Genomic DNA, 15800 nt, shown 5'->3' with positions numbered 1-15800 from the left:
TAAATTATGAGATCATATGTAAATATTGATAAAGCTGCCAGCTCGGTTTGCTTCTCTTTCTCTCTTTCCTCACAGGAAGGTCAGGAAGTTGAGCTGTACTAAGCATTCGTGGAGAGCTGAGGCCAGGGTGGAGGGACAGTTGTATCTGATGTTCAAGACAAGTAGAACTCCATCGAGGGTGAGATTTAATGAGTCCTGTGGGTCAGGAGAAATGGCTGCAGGGAAAAAAAAAAATCTACACTAAGAACGGTGGTCATAACGTGCCTCAAAGCCCGACTGACCAGAACAAAAAGAGCTGGAAAGAAACTGACAGTGTGGCACATAGTCTGTGACTCTCAGCATTCTCGAGGGCGAGAGGAAGGAATTTTGTTCACCCAGCCTGCTCCCGTGGTCGCCTCGACAGTGCAGCCTGGGGCAAGGGGGAGGGGGGAGGAACCCACCATGCTCAGGGGACATGTGCAGTAGGACAGCATTGGCTTGGAGGGAGGCTATGCAGAGGGAAGGACCTTGTGACCTTGTGGACCCCGGTTTTGCTCACTGGTAGGATGAAGGTCTTGGCTTCAAGTATCTCCAACATCTTCCATTCCAAAATCCTGCCCTTCGGCGCTGCAAAAACTGACCAGTGAAGTTAAGAACGACCCACGACCAAACACCAAACTGCTTCCGTGTCTCAGGCTTGAAACCTGAAGACGAAGTTCAAGTTCAAATACAGCTCAGCTGGCTTGGTCGTTAAACCTCTTATTTGCATAACTTGATTGCATAACTTTATTTGTCTAAGATTGATATCCCAGTCTGTCTGTAAAGACTGTTCTTTGGGAAAACAGTGCTGCCTGAGAACCCGGACGTAATTTGCCAGTGCACTTATTTAAAAAGTTCAGACACTGTCCTTGAACGAAGCTATATTTTAGGGGTTGAGTTTCTGGTAATACGTGTTTTGTTTCTTCCATCCTGTTCTCTATCCTTACCCCGCTGCTCAAGCAAAGCACTACCCAGCAAATAAGCAAAACCTATCTCTTCTTTAAGTGTTACTTACGAGCATCATCCTTGGTTCTAGGTCCTTATGAATCCCAGCAGTAGGCTTAGGAAATGTGTTTCCTTTCTTTCCAAATTGTGGTTCCTCCTTCAGGATGGGTCAGGTATGGGAGAATGGGTCCTTACGGGGGTTGTGAAGGAAACCTGTCTCTTGGATTCCCAGCTCTCATAGCCTTCATCCTCTTTCCAGGGAAAGCAGCCAGATGCGGTCCAGTTGGGACTGTGTTTCTGGCATAAATCTTTCCCCCAGGTTGCAGTGGTTGGTAGGGGACAGAGGTTGAGTAACCGGAAGCTGTGCCCTGGATATTTTTTGAACAATATCAATAGACTTCTTCAGTCAGGTTTCAGGGAGCACTTAAAACATTGCAATCGAATTATGGAAACTACCATATGCAGCATTCAGAAATGATGAACAAGTGAAGTGTGTTAGGAATTTGATAATAAGTACTCGACTCATTTTTTTTTTGCCCCTAAAGTGATGTTACGGGATGTTTGTTAGTGCTGACATAGGCAAGATCATGAAAGTAATTCTGGGGTACAACTGTGACTAGTAAATATATTTTTCTAGCCTTATAAGAAAGGCTTCTGTTACCATTAAGTTTCCATTGTTTACTTTGCTTCAACAAAGACTTACCTCACGCTTACTGAGTGGCATATCCTGTTCTACGAATTTTGTATTTGATTTTTATTTTTTGAGAGATTTTTTTGAAATTTCCCGTGAATCACCTGAGGCTAGAAACTTCTAAATTTCTATGCTTGATTTTTTTTTTATCATGCTCTATTAAGAAAATTTTATTTCCCTTAGCAAAACCCAACTTGTCTGAAATAAAACAACTACAAAATTGTCATCAATAATGAGTTCTCCTCTATAGAAGTTACACCGATTTCCTACTTTTCACTTTTCTCTTAAGCTTAGGCTTGGAGGGCTCTCGTAAAAAAATAAATAAATAAAGGCCGTTACAGATAAGTCAGAGGTGATGGAGTCCTGCTAATCTGAAGTCACATCTGTTGAACTTGGTGGTGTTCTCAGCCCCAGACAGCAGACAGCTGCAACCAAAGAAACCTTCCTTCTTTGCCTCAAGCCTCCTTGACTAAAAATTCCAGACGGTCACCTCTCTGTCAGCCCAAATTTCCTATGGGAAGTAGACTTGAAATGTAAACACCGGGAAGCTGGGCTGAAGGGAGCAGATTGTTCCATTTTAAGAGGCCGCTGTGTCCTTTGCTCCGTCCCCGGGGCTGCCCCACCACAGCTATTTTACAGTGGCAGGAAGAGACTTTTTTTCCACCTCCCCCTTTACCCCCGCTGCCTTTTCCACCTCTGCCTCCACTAATGCCATTTCCCGCCGACAGCACCTATCTGTTTAACCTCTGAGGATGTCTGAGGATTATGCAGCAGAAAGAACTGTTGCAGGAGAAAAGCCTCTTATCACTGGAGCCTAAAAAGCATTATCTCGTGCACAAAGTGGCCAGGGATGGGCTTTTGCCCTTGGGAATCGCAGGCTGCAGTCCTCCCCAGGCCCACCCGCTGATGATGCTTCCTCTGGGCTTTAAGGGGATGGTATTTAGTTTTAAGTGTATATTTTATTTTGTAATTTATCTAACTAACAGCTTTTGCATTTAAGCTCTTTGGAAAACAAATTAGTGTTTTCCCCCACAGAGGGCTAAAATACAAATAAAAACCAACCAAACAAACAAAAAACAACAAAAAAAATCCTTAAAAATCAGTGCCCTTGAATCAACCTGGTCAGGTGTTATGTAAGCAGATTTTGCAGAGGAGGAGGAATTTCTAGATTTCTGTTGGTTGTTCTTCTTGAGTAATTGGTTTTTAACATTGCAGGGTATGCACAGATTTTGACATATTAAGTGTGGATGCTGTGACGTATTTTAAAAAATAGGTGGGTTCAAGTTTATAAGTTAAAAAGATAATGACTCTTTATATTTTATCAAATCTAAGACACCACTGATGGTGACATAACATTTTTTAAAATACCACTAAGGGGGGCGCCTGGGTGGCCCAGTTGATTAAACGGCCGACTTTGGCCCAGGTCATGATCTCGTGGTTTGTGAGTTCAAGCCCCACGTCAGGCTCTGTGCTGACAGCTCGGAGCCTGGAGCCTGCTTCAGATTCTGTCTGTCTGTCTGTCTCTCTCTCTCTCAAAATTAAACATTAAAAATATAATACCACTAAGGAAGAAAATCCACTGTAACCAAGATATGAAAAGGCATTGACTGAAATATGCATTCAGATGTCTTAGAATCAGTGAAATATGGCAGTATTTTAGCTACAATCTTGCGTCTTTTCTGTAGAGTCTGACAACATGATTTTGTCTGTTCAGTTCAGTTTCCTCTGAATCTGCATGGCCTATTGGTAGCATTTAACATTCTTGATCCCCTTCTCCTTGAAACATTTCTTTACCTTGGCCTCTAGGACACTGTTCTCTCCTGGTTCTTCTCGCACCTCTCTAGTTATTCCTTCTCCATCTCCTTGGCTAGTTCCTCCTCTTTAACTTGACCTATAAACAGTGGACAGCCCCAGAACTCAGGACTTGCACCTCTTCCCTACCTGTACACTCTCCCTTCCTTGGTGGCTAAGGTCTTTAAATACCGTCTATCTGCTGGTGATTCCCAAGTGCATCTTGGTTCTTGAACCTGAATGTAATATACAAATATCCTCTCCCTTGCCCGATAGACCCAGATGTCTAGACGTTCGACACCTAAAACGTTTAAACTGAATCCCAAGCCACGCCTCCACATCAGTCACCCATTGCAGAAAGAGGCCCCTCCAGCCTTCCAGGTGCTCAGGCCAAAATGTTAGAGTGACTCCTTCTATCTCCCCCCATATTCAGCAAACCCAGTAGCAAATCTCATCAGCCTTCCCTTCAAAATACATTCAGAGGTTGACCCTTTACTATCATTTTGCCCCTCAGACCCAAATGACTGTCCCTTCCCTGGGGAGATCGCTGTGACCTCTGACCGGTGGCTTCTATTCTACCTGTATCCCTTCCATGTATTCTTGACGGCAGCCAAAATGACCCTGCTCAAATGGAAGTCAGATGGTGCCATTCCTTGGTTCAAACGTCTCCAGTGACTTTTTGTTACATTTTTCTCCCCAGCATGCCTCACTGTCTATCACGCTAAATATCTTACTAGTTTCCATATCTCCCAGTGGAATGCAGGAAAGGCTTTTGTTATGCCCTGTACACCACAGTGTCCCCAGTGCCTACGACAGTGGCAGGTGCAGAATAAGGGCTCGATATGTTTTTGTCGAATGAATAAATGAACAGCTTCAAACACAGACTAAGACCAGGAGAAAGGAGGCATCTTGGGCCTTGTGCTTTTTGTTTTCCTCCACGGAGTGAAATACAAGGTTATTAGTTTTCCCCACAGCATCAGTGGTATCTATTTCTTCCATCTGGAAAATTGTCTACTGTTTTGATAGAACTTGTCTTTGGTAGACAGCCCATCATTAGCTTTATGAGACCTTTGCACAGTGGTTTTTTTTTTTTAGTAGCTTTTGAGATTCATCTGAGCTTATAGTGATTGTCCATTGAGCCTTCAACAAGATAGTGATTAATTCTGCTTCGGAAGTCACTTTTCGAGTTAAAATGAAGTTTAAGCAGTTCTTTCAACTTTTGTACTTCCAACTAGAGGAAAGGAGTATTTTTAACTTGGCGTACTGAGCTCCCAAGTGCTGATAAAGTAGTTTCCTGTGTGATGCGTTGAGAGTGATTCCTGTTGATAATCCCATTTTTAAAACCATCCCGTAACCATACTAGTTACTACCAAACACAGGTGCATGGTTTTGGTGTGTGGCTTTTATTTATTTATTTATTTATTTATTTTATTATATTTTATTTTAATTTTTTGTTTTAGTTTTATTTTTGAGAGAGAGAGACAGAGTACGAGTGGGGCAGGGACAGAGAGAGAGAGGGAGACACAGAATCCGAAGCAGGCTCCGGGCTCCGAGCTGTCAGCACAGAGCCCGACTCAGGGCTCGAGGTCGCGAACCACGAGATCATGACCTGAACTGCAGTCGGACGCTTAACCTACTGAGTGACCCGGGCGCCCCGGGTATGTTGCTTTTAGAAGCACTTACTGTGTAATTGGGCCAGACAGACCTTGGTCTAGACAGCTTCTCTCCGCAGGAGGATTTGGCTGCAGGGGCACACAGTCTAGGAGACTTTTTCCTCCGGTGCCTGATATGGTTGTGGTGGACCACCCTCACTGGGAAGAGGGCACTGCCAGAGGGAGAGGCTCTTGCACAAGAACTGGGTCCCTGTGCCAGGAAGCCCAGGTTCCACCCATTGTTGACCACATGAGATCTGGCACGGTTACATGACGAGGGTGTGTCAGCATGTGGCCCCTCAGGTTCTCGATGGCTGCAGTTATAGAGATTAATGAGATGATAAAAGGTGGTGGGGGGGGGTGTTCAGGCAAGAGGGGAAAGCTGAGAAAAAAAGGCTCCCATTCATTCATTCATTCAAGATGTTCGTTGTAATTCCCGTTATGTGCTAGGCTCTGGCAGGTGCTGGGGATATTGGTAGTCACAGCCTACGTGGGGCTCAGGCAGAAGAAGGAGGTCAGAAAAGGCACCAATGAGGACATGACCATTGGATAGGGAAGAACATCAATTCTAGGAATGCTAAAGCCAGGCTTTTACTGAGATTTCCAACTTGCTGTACATTGAGGACACAGCACGTGTTGGTAAAGAGTAATGTCGGGGGGGGGGGTAGGAATTAGGATGATGGTAGAAGGGAGATAATCTTGAGCTCATTTATCCTGCTCGTTCTTTCTTTTTCTTTCTTTCTTTCTTTCTTTCTTTCTTTCTTTCTTTCTTTCGAGCTCATTTATCCTGCTGTTCTTTCTTTTTCTTTCTTTCTTTCTTTCTTTCTTTCTTTCTTTCTTTCTTTCTTTCGAGCTCATTTATCCTGCTGTTCTTTCTTTTTCTTTCTTTCTTTCTTTCTTTCTTTCTTTCTTTCTTTCTTTCGAGCTCATTTATCCTGCTGTTCTTTCTTTTTCTTTCTTTCTTTCTTTCTTTCTTTCTTTCTTTCTTTCCTTCTTTCTTTCGTGTGTCTACATCGCAGGAGACTGTTGCGTGTAGAGAAACCAGCATAGAGATAATTATGGAGTTATCTGTCCAGGGAGGAGGAAGTTGTGTATTAATTGCCTCTATGGGAATTTTCTCATTATTCGTCGCTCTACCTCTCTTTCTAAGAAGAATAATGAGAACAGACATTACATTTCACAAGTATGGGAGATGCAGTGGGAATGCTCGAATCTTTTAAATGATGAGAATTTGGTACCATCACAAGGCTTATAACCTACTCATCTTTTCCACGCACCCGTTCTGTTGAAGCCGGGTGCACGGCATGAAACCAGGTGCTGTGTTGTGGGTTACAGATGGCCTTTGTTTCCATCATCACTGTCCTTCATACCTCGTCCGGGGAGGCTTTAATGTGGGTTCTTAATGATGGCACTCATTTCAGATATTTATCTCTAAAAGGAAAGAGCTTTAATACCTTCTCTGATTATAAAGGGCAGTTCAGGTTTTTATGAAAAGAGGTGGAACTCTTTTTTTTTTTTTTTTTTTTTTTTTTTTTTTGCATATTGGAGCTGACATTGGGCTTAACAAAATGAGCCTCAAATTAATGTCGCCACCCAGATGATATCTAATTCAGGATTTTAGGATGCACTAGAAAAATGCCATTGCGTCCACAATAGCTCAGTCAATGACCTCCTTCATGCCTCTGTTCTTGAGTTCCCTGGTGGCCAATCTGGGCAAGGTCAGCAGTGAGTACTGATAGGATGCCCTGCATGTTGCAGGGGCAGAAACATTTTTCTTTCACATCTGCCTTTCTGTGGATGGTGCCCTTCTGTGTGGCGGTGCCCCTTCTGGTATGTGCCAGTGAGGTTCCAAAAAGCACAGGAAGCCAGGATGCTGGTGCTGGCCTTCATTGTCAAGTAGCTATAATCCCTAGGTCTCTGCAAAACCCCTGCCATCTTTCAGGTCCTTTGTCTCGACGACCTGTCTTTGCAGAGGTGGAGGGGACAGAGGAAGCGAAACCGATGTGCACTCAGGCTCTCGGCTTGACGGTTTTACTACCCGATCCCATAAATCTCCTTACCTACCCTATGAGATCAGAGGTGGCATTGTCATTTTACTGATGTGGACCCTGAAATCTTAGGGGTGGTCATTTGCCCAAGGTCACACAACTAACAAGTCATGGCATTTGAAACCGTATCTTGTGATGACTAAGTTCATGATCTTTCCGCTACTTGCTCCTCAAAATTCAAAAGCCGTGTCCTGGGGCCAGGGCCACCTTCTCACACACAGCCCCTAGCAACTATCTGGCAGATAAGGGCTTGTTTGACTCCTTTGCTGATTTCTTTAGAAGCTTCATTCTCAGAGCTCCGGGACCTGACATCACAGGAAGAGCAAAGTTAAGCTTCACACCCTTGTCAGCACTTCCGTGGGTGGAGGGATGTGTTATTTTTCAACCTAAGGAATGAGATGTGGCATCCCTTTCAGCTAAATGAGTCCCATCTATTCAGCTCCTCTGTCTCCGGGATAGATAAAAACCTGGGACTTGGATAGGACAGTTGACCAGGACCAGGGTTGGTCTCTCTTTCAGTTACCCCCATTTCACATTAATGATTGGGGCGAGAACTCTCATTGTCTTGTGTGTGTGTCGGCAGGGTGTTTCTTTTAACAAGATGTTTTTCTAAATCTTTGTGCCATTTGATAATCTAGCTATGTTCCCTTTATTTTTTATTTTTTTAAATGTTTGTTTATTCTTGAGAAAGAGAGGGAGAGAGAGAGAGAAAGTCGGGGAGGGGCGGGGGGTTACAAAGGATCCGAAGCAGGCTCAATCATGACAGCAGAGAGCCCGATGTGGGGCTCAAACTCATGAACTGTGAGATCATGACTGGAGCTGAAGTCCGACGCTTAACCGATTGAGCCACCCAGGCGCCCCCAAGCTATGGTCCCTTTTAAGTGCATCTGCTTCAGGGGGTGGCAAAGTACAGTGTGTGGGCCATACATAGGCCACCCCCAGTTTTTGTAAATAAAGGTTCTTATAGGCACACTCATGTGTATCATCTATGGCTGTTTTCACATCACAACAGAGTCGAGGAAGAGACCTCGGCCAGAGATCATGGCGGTACTCAAAACCTAATATATTTACTGTTGCCCTTTACGGAAAACCTGTGCTGACCTCCCTTTACTTCCCCCCTAAGGGCACCATAATTTTTTTTTGTAAATTTTTTTTTTTTTAACATTTATTTATTTTTGAGACAGAGAGAGACAGAGCATGAACGGGGGAGGAGCAGAGAGAGAGGGAGACACAGAATCGGAAGCAAGCTCCAGGCTCCGAGCTGTCAGCCCAGAGCCTGACGCGGGGCTCGAACTCACGGACCGCGAGATCGTGACCTGAGCTAAAGTTGGACGCTCAACCGACTGAGCCACCCAGGAGCCCCAAGGGCACCATAATTTTTAAAGAAAAGAAATAAATTTACTAGCCCCACAGAAAACTTTCCCAGCATCTGCTTGGTCAGTAATAACAGGCCAGGAAGAAGCATACACACTGTATCCGACCCCAAGTGCATTCATAATTTCAGCATATAATAAGGCTCCTGTCCTACACCACGTTCCCTATTAACTGCAGTAGAGGTACTACTAACTGGCTAGCTGATCTCGAACCAATAATAAAGTAACAAGATAAAAAGAGGACCCATTTCCCCGGCATCCAGTTTGACAAAGAGAACCTTGTGACTACCTCTCAAGTCCCTTCTGTTTCGTTACCCGGTAACCTCCGCCTCGCTCCCGCAGCCCCCACGTAACTATCTCAATGTGGTTTTGTTATCCTACTGCTTTTCTCTATAGTTGTATGGCTTAGTTTTGCCTAAAACTTCTTTCTAAGTAAAGAGCACTCCCAGAGCCCATCACACTTTCCATTTCATTGGCATTACTTCACTTTCTTGGCGATATCATTCTTTCTGCATTAAAATTCTGTAGGGGTCATCAGTCCAGCAAACGCAGTAAGCCGCAGTGGCCGCTCAGCAAATATTCTTGAAATACTCCACAGGTCTTTCTTTCCCCTTTGTGGGGGTGGGGACCAGGGGCCGTAGGCTCTTGGGCCAGTTCAGACTGGCCCGTCTCCTGCTGTGTTGTGATCCCCTGTGGTGTGGAAAGGCTGCTCTCTCCAGTAGCTCTCTCTGCCATTAAAAAAAAAAAAAAATGAGGGGCGCCTGCGTGGCTCAGTCCGCTAGGCGTCCGACTTGGCTCAGGTCATGATCTCACCGCCTGTGAGTTTGAGCCCTGTGTTGGGCTCTGTGCTGACATCTTGGAGCCTGGAGCCTGCTTCGGATTCTGTGTCTCCCTCTCTCTCTCCCCTTATTCACGCTCTCTCTCTCTCTTTCAAAAATAAACAAACATTAAAAAAATAATAAAGAAAGAAATAAAATGAGACCTGATCTGTGGGCCTTAAATTTAGCTTCCAATCAGTTAGTTGAAGGAAAGTTTCAGTGTATCCATTCTTTGTGTTTTTCTTTTTTTCCTCCTTTTTCTTTATTTTGTGACTGAAACAAAGTATAAATACTGGGTTTGGGGAGAGGGAACTGTTGTTAGGTTTGAGCCTTTTAAACTCTGTAATTACTCTATAAAGGCTGTGTATTTGCATCAGAAATGCATTTAGTTTTAAGTTTTAGTGTTTAGTATATGGAGCATTTATAATGACGGGGTGCTTCCAAAAATAAATCAACTCTATAGAAAATGTTAATCAGCCCATCCCCAGGGACTCTAGTGAGTATCTCCATTGTACAAATGAGGAAATGGACATGACAGTTAGTGGTTTGCCCAAAGCCACACTGTCACGGGCATTATGAAGATTTAGGCAAAAGTCCCATGTACAAGAAAATGCAGTCATGTTTTCGTGTAAGACACTGTGGGCCTTAGTCAAATTAACCTAAATTAAGATTCAGGGATGAACAAGCCTCTTGGTATTTGGAAGAACCTACCGCATCAATCACAAAGAGCTGGCTGTCTCCTTAAAGTTACCTGAAGGGTTTTAAATAGGACATAGACTTTTTTTTTTTTTTTAGGTGTCTGTTGCTTGAAATCAAAAGCTCTGTATCTGGCTAAACATTGCCATGAAAATTGAAAAGCAACTAGTTCAAGTGTATCTCACACTGCCCAGGGAAAATCGTGTGGAAAGTACAGTAATGCCTCAATTTGTGGCATTCTACTCTTAGAGTTGACAAGAAAGCAGCCTTCTACCAGGAACTTATTTTTAAAAGCCAGTTGCGGGTGGTTGGTTCAGGATATGTATGCAATCTTGCAGATAAATCTGCCTCTATAGGTTTGCATGGCAGAGTAAGGATTGACATCGAGGAAACACAAAGCTCTCCATTTTTCAAAGAAACTTCTGGAATTAGTGTTGCTCTTTTCTTAGGCAAACATTGAGAGCTAGTTTTATAATTACTTTCCCCAAGAACTGACTGAAGCAAAAAAAAAAAAAAAAAGACTTTTTCCCCTTAGTTAACCTCTAGTTAATTAAAAAATTCAGTTCTCGATCCCAGGAATCTTCCCTCTCTTCTCTTCTTTTCTTCTTTTTCCCCTAAGCTTCACGTGGGAGCTTGACTCCTTTTTTTTTTTTTTTTTTTTTTGAGTAGTTAGTGTTTTAAAGACATAACAGTTAACATAATACCTCCGGTATCTGGGCATGGGAGCACGGCCTCATTCGAAGACATGGTACTGGCTGAGAGGGCTCACCCCCTGTTGTGGTAAACTGTCTGCCAGGTCCCCAACTGTGAGGTTCTCTGTAATGCCGTGTACCAATTTGGGCAAAGCCAACGTGTAAATGCCGAGAGAAGGTGCTGTGTACAGGAAGACACCAAAGCGTATTGCTAAGGGAGAGCCACACCTCACAGAGGGTCAATGTCAGGCACTCACCTCGAGCTTGCAGCTGCTGGGATTTGACTCAGCATTTCACCCTGCGTTCATCAGATCTGGGTCCCGTAGACCCACACTGACGGAGTTTACAAGTGACCGATCCGCCAGAGTGACCGTATAATATGTGATCCAGTGAGTCAGGTTCAGTTCCGACCCAGCTGCCTTTGTGCTGTTGGGCAGATTGTCTAACTTTTCTAGGTACTGTGGTCTTATCCGTGTGGTTGGAATGTTAACGCTTTATAAAGATGTTCCAAGAGCTAGTGTCTGAGACATAAAACCGGGGAGATAATAGCTATTGTTATTATAGTCTCACTTTGGTTGTTGTCTCCCTTTTAACTGTGCAAGTCAGCTTTGGAGACTGAATAATAGATGAAAAAATTGCTTGCTGAGCATAGGATTAGAGCACAAGGAGCCAGAGGTTCTTAAGGAGTGCCTCCATTGGGCTGGAATGGCTGGGCATACCGTCAGTTGACATAAAGGACATTATTTCCAGAATCTGAACACTCTACCCAGATGGTGCTGGATAAAGCCCACTGCGCTTTTAATCCATGGCTTACTTTTTTCTTAATCTCATGAATTTCTTAATTTCTTAATTTCACCACTTTTTTAGTCCGGGGGCCTCTGGTTACACTTTTTTTTTTTTTTTTTTTTTTAAGTTTTATTTATTTATTTTGAGAGAGAGAGAAAGGGTGTGCGGTGGAGGGGGAGAGAGAGAATCTCAGGCAGGCTTGGCACTCTCAATACGGAGCCTGATGTGGGGCTCAAACCCAAAAACCCATGCAAGATCGTGATGACCTGAGCTGAAATCAAGAGTCAGACGCGTAAGCAGCTGAGCCACTCAGGAGCTGTGGATGCACTTGTTTTTAGCAGTAACAAAGGAGTCCCTGGTTCTTTTGTTTGGATTTGGCTTTCAAAACATCGTTTTGGGGGCTATTTATTGTACTTCCAGGATTGTGCCTTCTTCTGGTTCCATATTCAGGAAGTGAAATTTATAGGAGCGTACCTGACTAGTCCCCAGGAGGGGTTGTGTATGTTAAGTGCTTATAGAAGGTAGTCCACTCCCTTGGATGTTATTACAAGGGGAGAGCATGCTTCTTTTAGGTCATTAAAACAGTCGCCATATATAAAGAAAGACCTTTCCTCGTGTGCCTGTGTCTGTTTTTTCATTTTATTTTCTCTCTGGTTTAGGGATTGACATCCTGAAGCTCGTAGCAGCCCAAGTGGGAAGCCAGTGGAAGGATATCTATCAGTTTCTGTGCAATGCCAGTGAGCGGGAGGTGGCCGCTTTCTCGAACGGGTACACGGCCGACCACGAGCGGGCCTACGCAGCTCTGCAGCACTGGACCATCCGGGGGCCTGAGGCCAGCCTCGCCCAGCTCATCAGTGCCCTGCGCCAGCACCGGCGCAACGATGTCGTGGAGAAGATTCGGGGACTGATGGAAGATACGGCCCAGGTAATGTCCCTGGGTTGTTGGTCTTTCCAACTAACCTGTGGGTCCCTGTGTTCAGATTTTACCAGGTGTATATAATAAGGAAAAATACAGATATTGGGTGTTTGGATCACACACACTCCCCTTCTGGGACAGTGTGGTTCTCGGTGGTTGTCCGTTATGATCATCTAGAGAACTTTAAAAAAATTTCTGGTACTTGGATTGCACTGTAGACCAGTCAGATCAGAATCTGTAGGTGGAGCACCACAGATCAGTATTTAAAAAAAAATTTGTTTTTTAATTTTTTTTTTTTTTTTTTTTTTTTTTTTTTTTTTTTTTTTTTTTGAGAGAGAGAGAGAGAGAGAGTGCGTGAGTGGCGGAGGGGCAGAGAGAGAGGGAGACAGAATCCGAAGCAGGCTCCGGGCTCTGAGCCATCAGCACAGAGCTGACGCAGGGCTTAAACTCACAAGCCATGAGATCATGACCTGAGCTGAAGTTGGATGCTTAACCGACTGAGCTACCCAGGCGCCCCAGAAATCAGTATTTTAAAAAGCTCTCCAAATGGTGTTAATTTGGGGGTGCAGAGTTGAGAATCATCGTGTTTGGAGTATGTTCTGTCTTCAGACTATGCAGCCAGATCTCGTTATCCCATGTACGGTCTCATTTTGCATAACACACCTGAACAAATCCAAGAAGGAGGACTTTTTTTTTTTTTCTCCCCCTATTCTCCCCTTTCCCAACCCTCCCCCAGGATATTTTTTGTGATGTAGTTTAGGAGGACTCAATCTTACCTTCTGAGGTTGCACGTGATGCTGACAGCAGTAGGTAACAAGATTGATCAAGCCTTCTTCTTGTGCTTGTTCAATCTGTACATCAGACGGGAACAGAGGGGACCCAGGAGTGTGACTTATTTATAGTCACTGGTCACTGAGTTCTGGCTTTGGAGCCAGGCAGCGCTGGATTTGAATCCTGGCTGTGACACTTATTATCTGGGTGACCAAGGGCAAGTTACTTCCCCTTTCTCTACTTCCATTTTCTCATTTGTAAGCCGGCCTTATAGGGCTAATTGAGATTAGAAATAAAGTATATGGAAGTCCTGGTATGTTGAAGATGTTCTACAAATGGTAGTTATGATGATAACATACCTGATTTTACTCAGCCTTTCCCTTAATCATAATACGCTTCCCTGAAAGGCCGTGAATTAAGTACAAACTTGAGTATTGACTTCTGTTTCTCACAAACTTCGATTAAAGTTTCTGAATGTATTCCCAAAGTAAAGAAAATGTTGCCACCGAGACCTGATAAAACCCACTTAAAATTTAAAAGGCCATTCTGTCGATGTTACTTTCCAGTGCTCCAAACTCATTACCTAAAGAGCCGGAGAGAGTTTTTTCCCCCATCAACTCTAACTCACTACTGTTCTGTACCAAATTTTGTGTATCAAGGGACTCAATTTTATATATCCAAGAGGTCCAAGTGCTTTTATTTTTTTGTACTAACAGTGTAGTCTTTCTTCACTATTGAAGTAAGCAGTCAAGAGGTAGCTCTTTTATCTAAGCGAGTGGATAAAATTTATAGGTGCTAATTGGTACTGAAGGTGGTCTTTAAAACTCCTGGTATATTTTTGGCTTCTTTGAAATGTGGAATTTCAGGAAAAGTATATATTTATTTATTGTCATTTATTTGTTTATTTTGAGAGAGAGAGTGCGAGTGAGCAGAGGAGGGGGAGAGAGAGGGAGAGAGAGGGAATATCCGAAGCAGGCTCTGTGCTGTCACACAGAGGCAGTACAGGACTCGAAGCCATGAACCGACCATGAGATCATGACCTGAGCTGAAATCAAGTCAGATGCTTAACTGACTGAGCCAGCCAGGTGCCCCCAGAAAAAATATTATGAACAGATGCAGTGGTAAACATTCAAAGGCACGCAGTAGTGTCTTGTGACTTCCTGAGAATGATGCCAAAAGTATGGCTCACAACTAAAGCTGGCTTCGAGTTAGCTGGATCTGGGGGAAAGGAAAGGAAGATGTTTAATCTCTAGTTGGACGAAATGACTGCCGTTCGAGTAAGGGAGTTGAGAGGCAAACATGAATGGGCTTCCTTGGAATATTGACTCAGGGAAAGAGCTGGCAGGGCAGGCAGGCGACTTGAGGATTTAGATGTTGGAGAATAAGCCGCTAGGTTTTTTCGATCATCCCTACAAGAAACGTAAATTGTGATCGATGCAATGTTAGCATTTGGTGGAGTGGAATCTTTGGTAAAGTAGAAAGATGATCATGATGAATTTTTAAGGGAAAAGAAGGTGTCTTATTAGAAAAAAAAATGCAAGCGTAGGAAAATATAAACATAGGGAAATGAGAAAGCATTAATGTTATGTCATTCAATCCAGGTGGTACAGCGAGAAGTGAATTTTCTTGTTTATTTTTTTCTGTAATGAAAACACATTACTTTTGTGATTTAAAGTTTATTTATTTAAATGGCAAATAGAATGTGACTTATTTAAGTTTTTAAAATTATATTTACTTATTTTGAGAGAGAGAGAGAGAGAGAGAGAGAGAGAGTGCAAGTGGGGGAGAGGCAGAGAGAGAGGGAGACACAGAGTCTGAAGCAGCTCCAGGCTCCGAGCTGTCAGTACAGAACCTGACGCGGGGCTTGAACTCACGAGTGTGAGATCATGACCTGAGCCGAAGTTGAACGCTCAACCTACTGAGCCACCCAGGCACCCCAAATGTGACTTATTTATATTCAAGTTACCCTCACATACTGATTTCATAAATCAAGTGATACCCACTCTTCACCCCCAATCATACAATTGAAAGATGTGTCGCGGGTATAGATTTGAAGAAAGTATGTTCTGGAATCAGTCTGTGTAGAGTCCAAATTCTGGATCCTCAATTTACCCACTGTGTGATCTGGGACAAATTACTAAACCTCTCTGGTCTCAGGTTCCCCATTAAAATATTTTTTAAATGACGGAGCTGAAAGGGCACAAGCAATAGGGTAGGTAGGGCTTTGTTTGACTGCTGAATTGAGAGAGGGAGGCCCATCCTGTTTCAGTTTAGGGAGAGTAGACAGTGTGACCATATCTGTGTGACAGTCTTCCTTGTAAATGTTTACAAGGACTGACTTGAGGTTTGTGATGTTGGGTCAGGTTTGCCAAAAAAATCGCCGAGACTTATTTCGCTTTTTGATTTCTGCAAGTCTGTCTCATTTCTCTGTGCATACTCAGCAATCACTTAGAAAACTCAGTCCTAATCTTCAGGGTAATTCTCTTTTGGGGGGTGCCGGTGATGGTGGTAGGGTGTTGACTATAAAAAATGACCTTTGGATGTTTCTCTGATGATTCCGTTGAGGTCCATAAATGTTTCTTGAGCACCTACTTTATTCCAGG

General features: G+C 43.6%; 1 protein-coding gene across 1 annotated transcript in view; it reads left to right on the top strand.

Annotated features, from left to right (window-relative positions):
• TNFRSF21 (TNF receptor superfamily member 21) overlaps nt 1–15800 on the top strand; it is a 70361-nt gene that overhangs the window by 34485 nt on the left and 20076 nt on the right. Inside the window, exon 4 of the mRNA XM_047859190.1 lies at nt 12170–12435. Coding sequence (XP_047715146.1) covers nt 12170–12435 — 266 coding nt within the window. The remainder of the gene's footprint in view (nt 1–12169; nt 12436–15800) is intronic.

The sequence above is a fragment of the Prionailurus viverrinus genome, chromosome B2, assembly GCF_022837055.1.
Source record: "Prionailurus viverrinus isolate Anna chromosome B2, UM_Priviv_1.0, whole genome shotgun sequence".
Taxonomy (NCBI): domain Eukaryota; kingdom Metazoa; phylum Chordata; class Mammalia; order Carnivora; family Felidae; genus Prionailurus; species Prionailurus viverrinus.
This window is presented reverse-complemented; position numbering and strand designations above follow the sequence as displayed.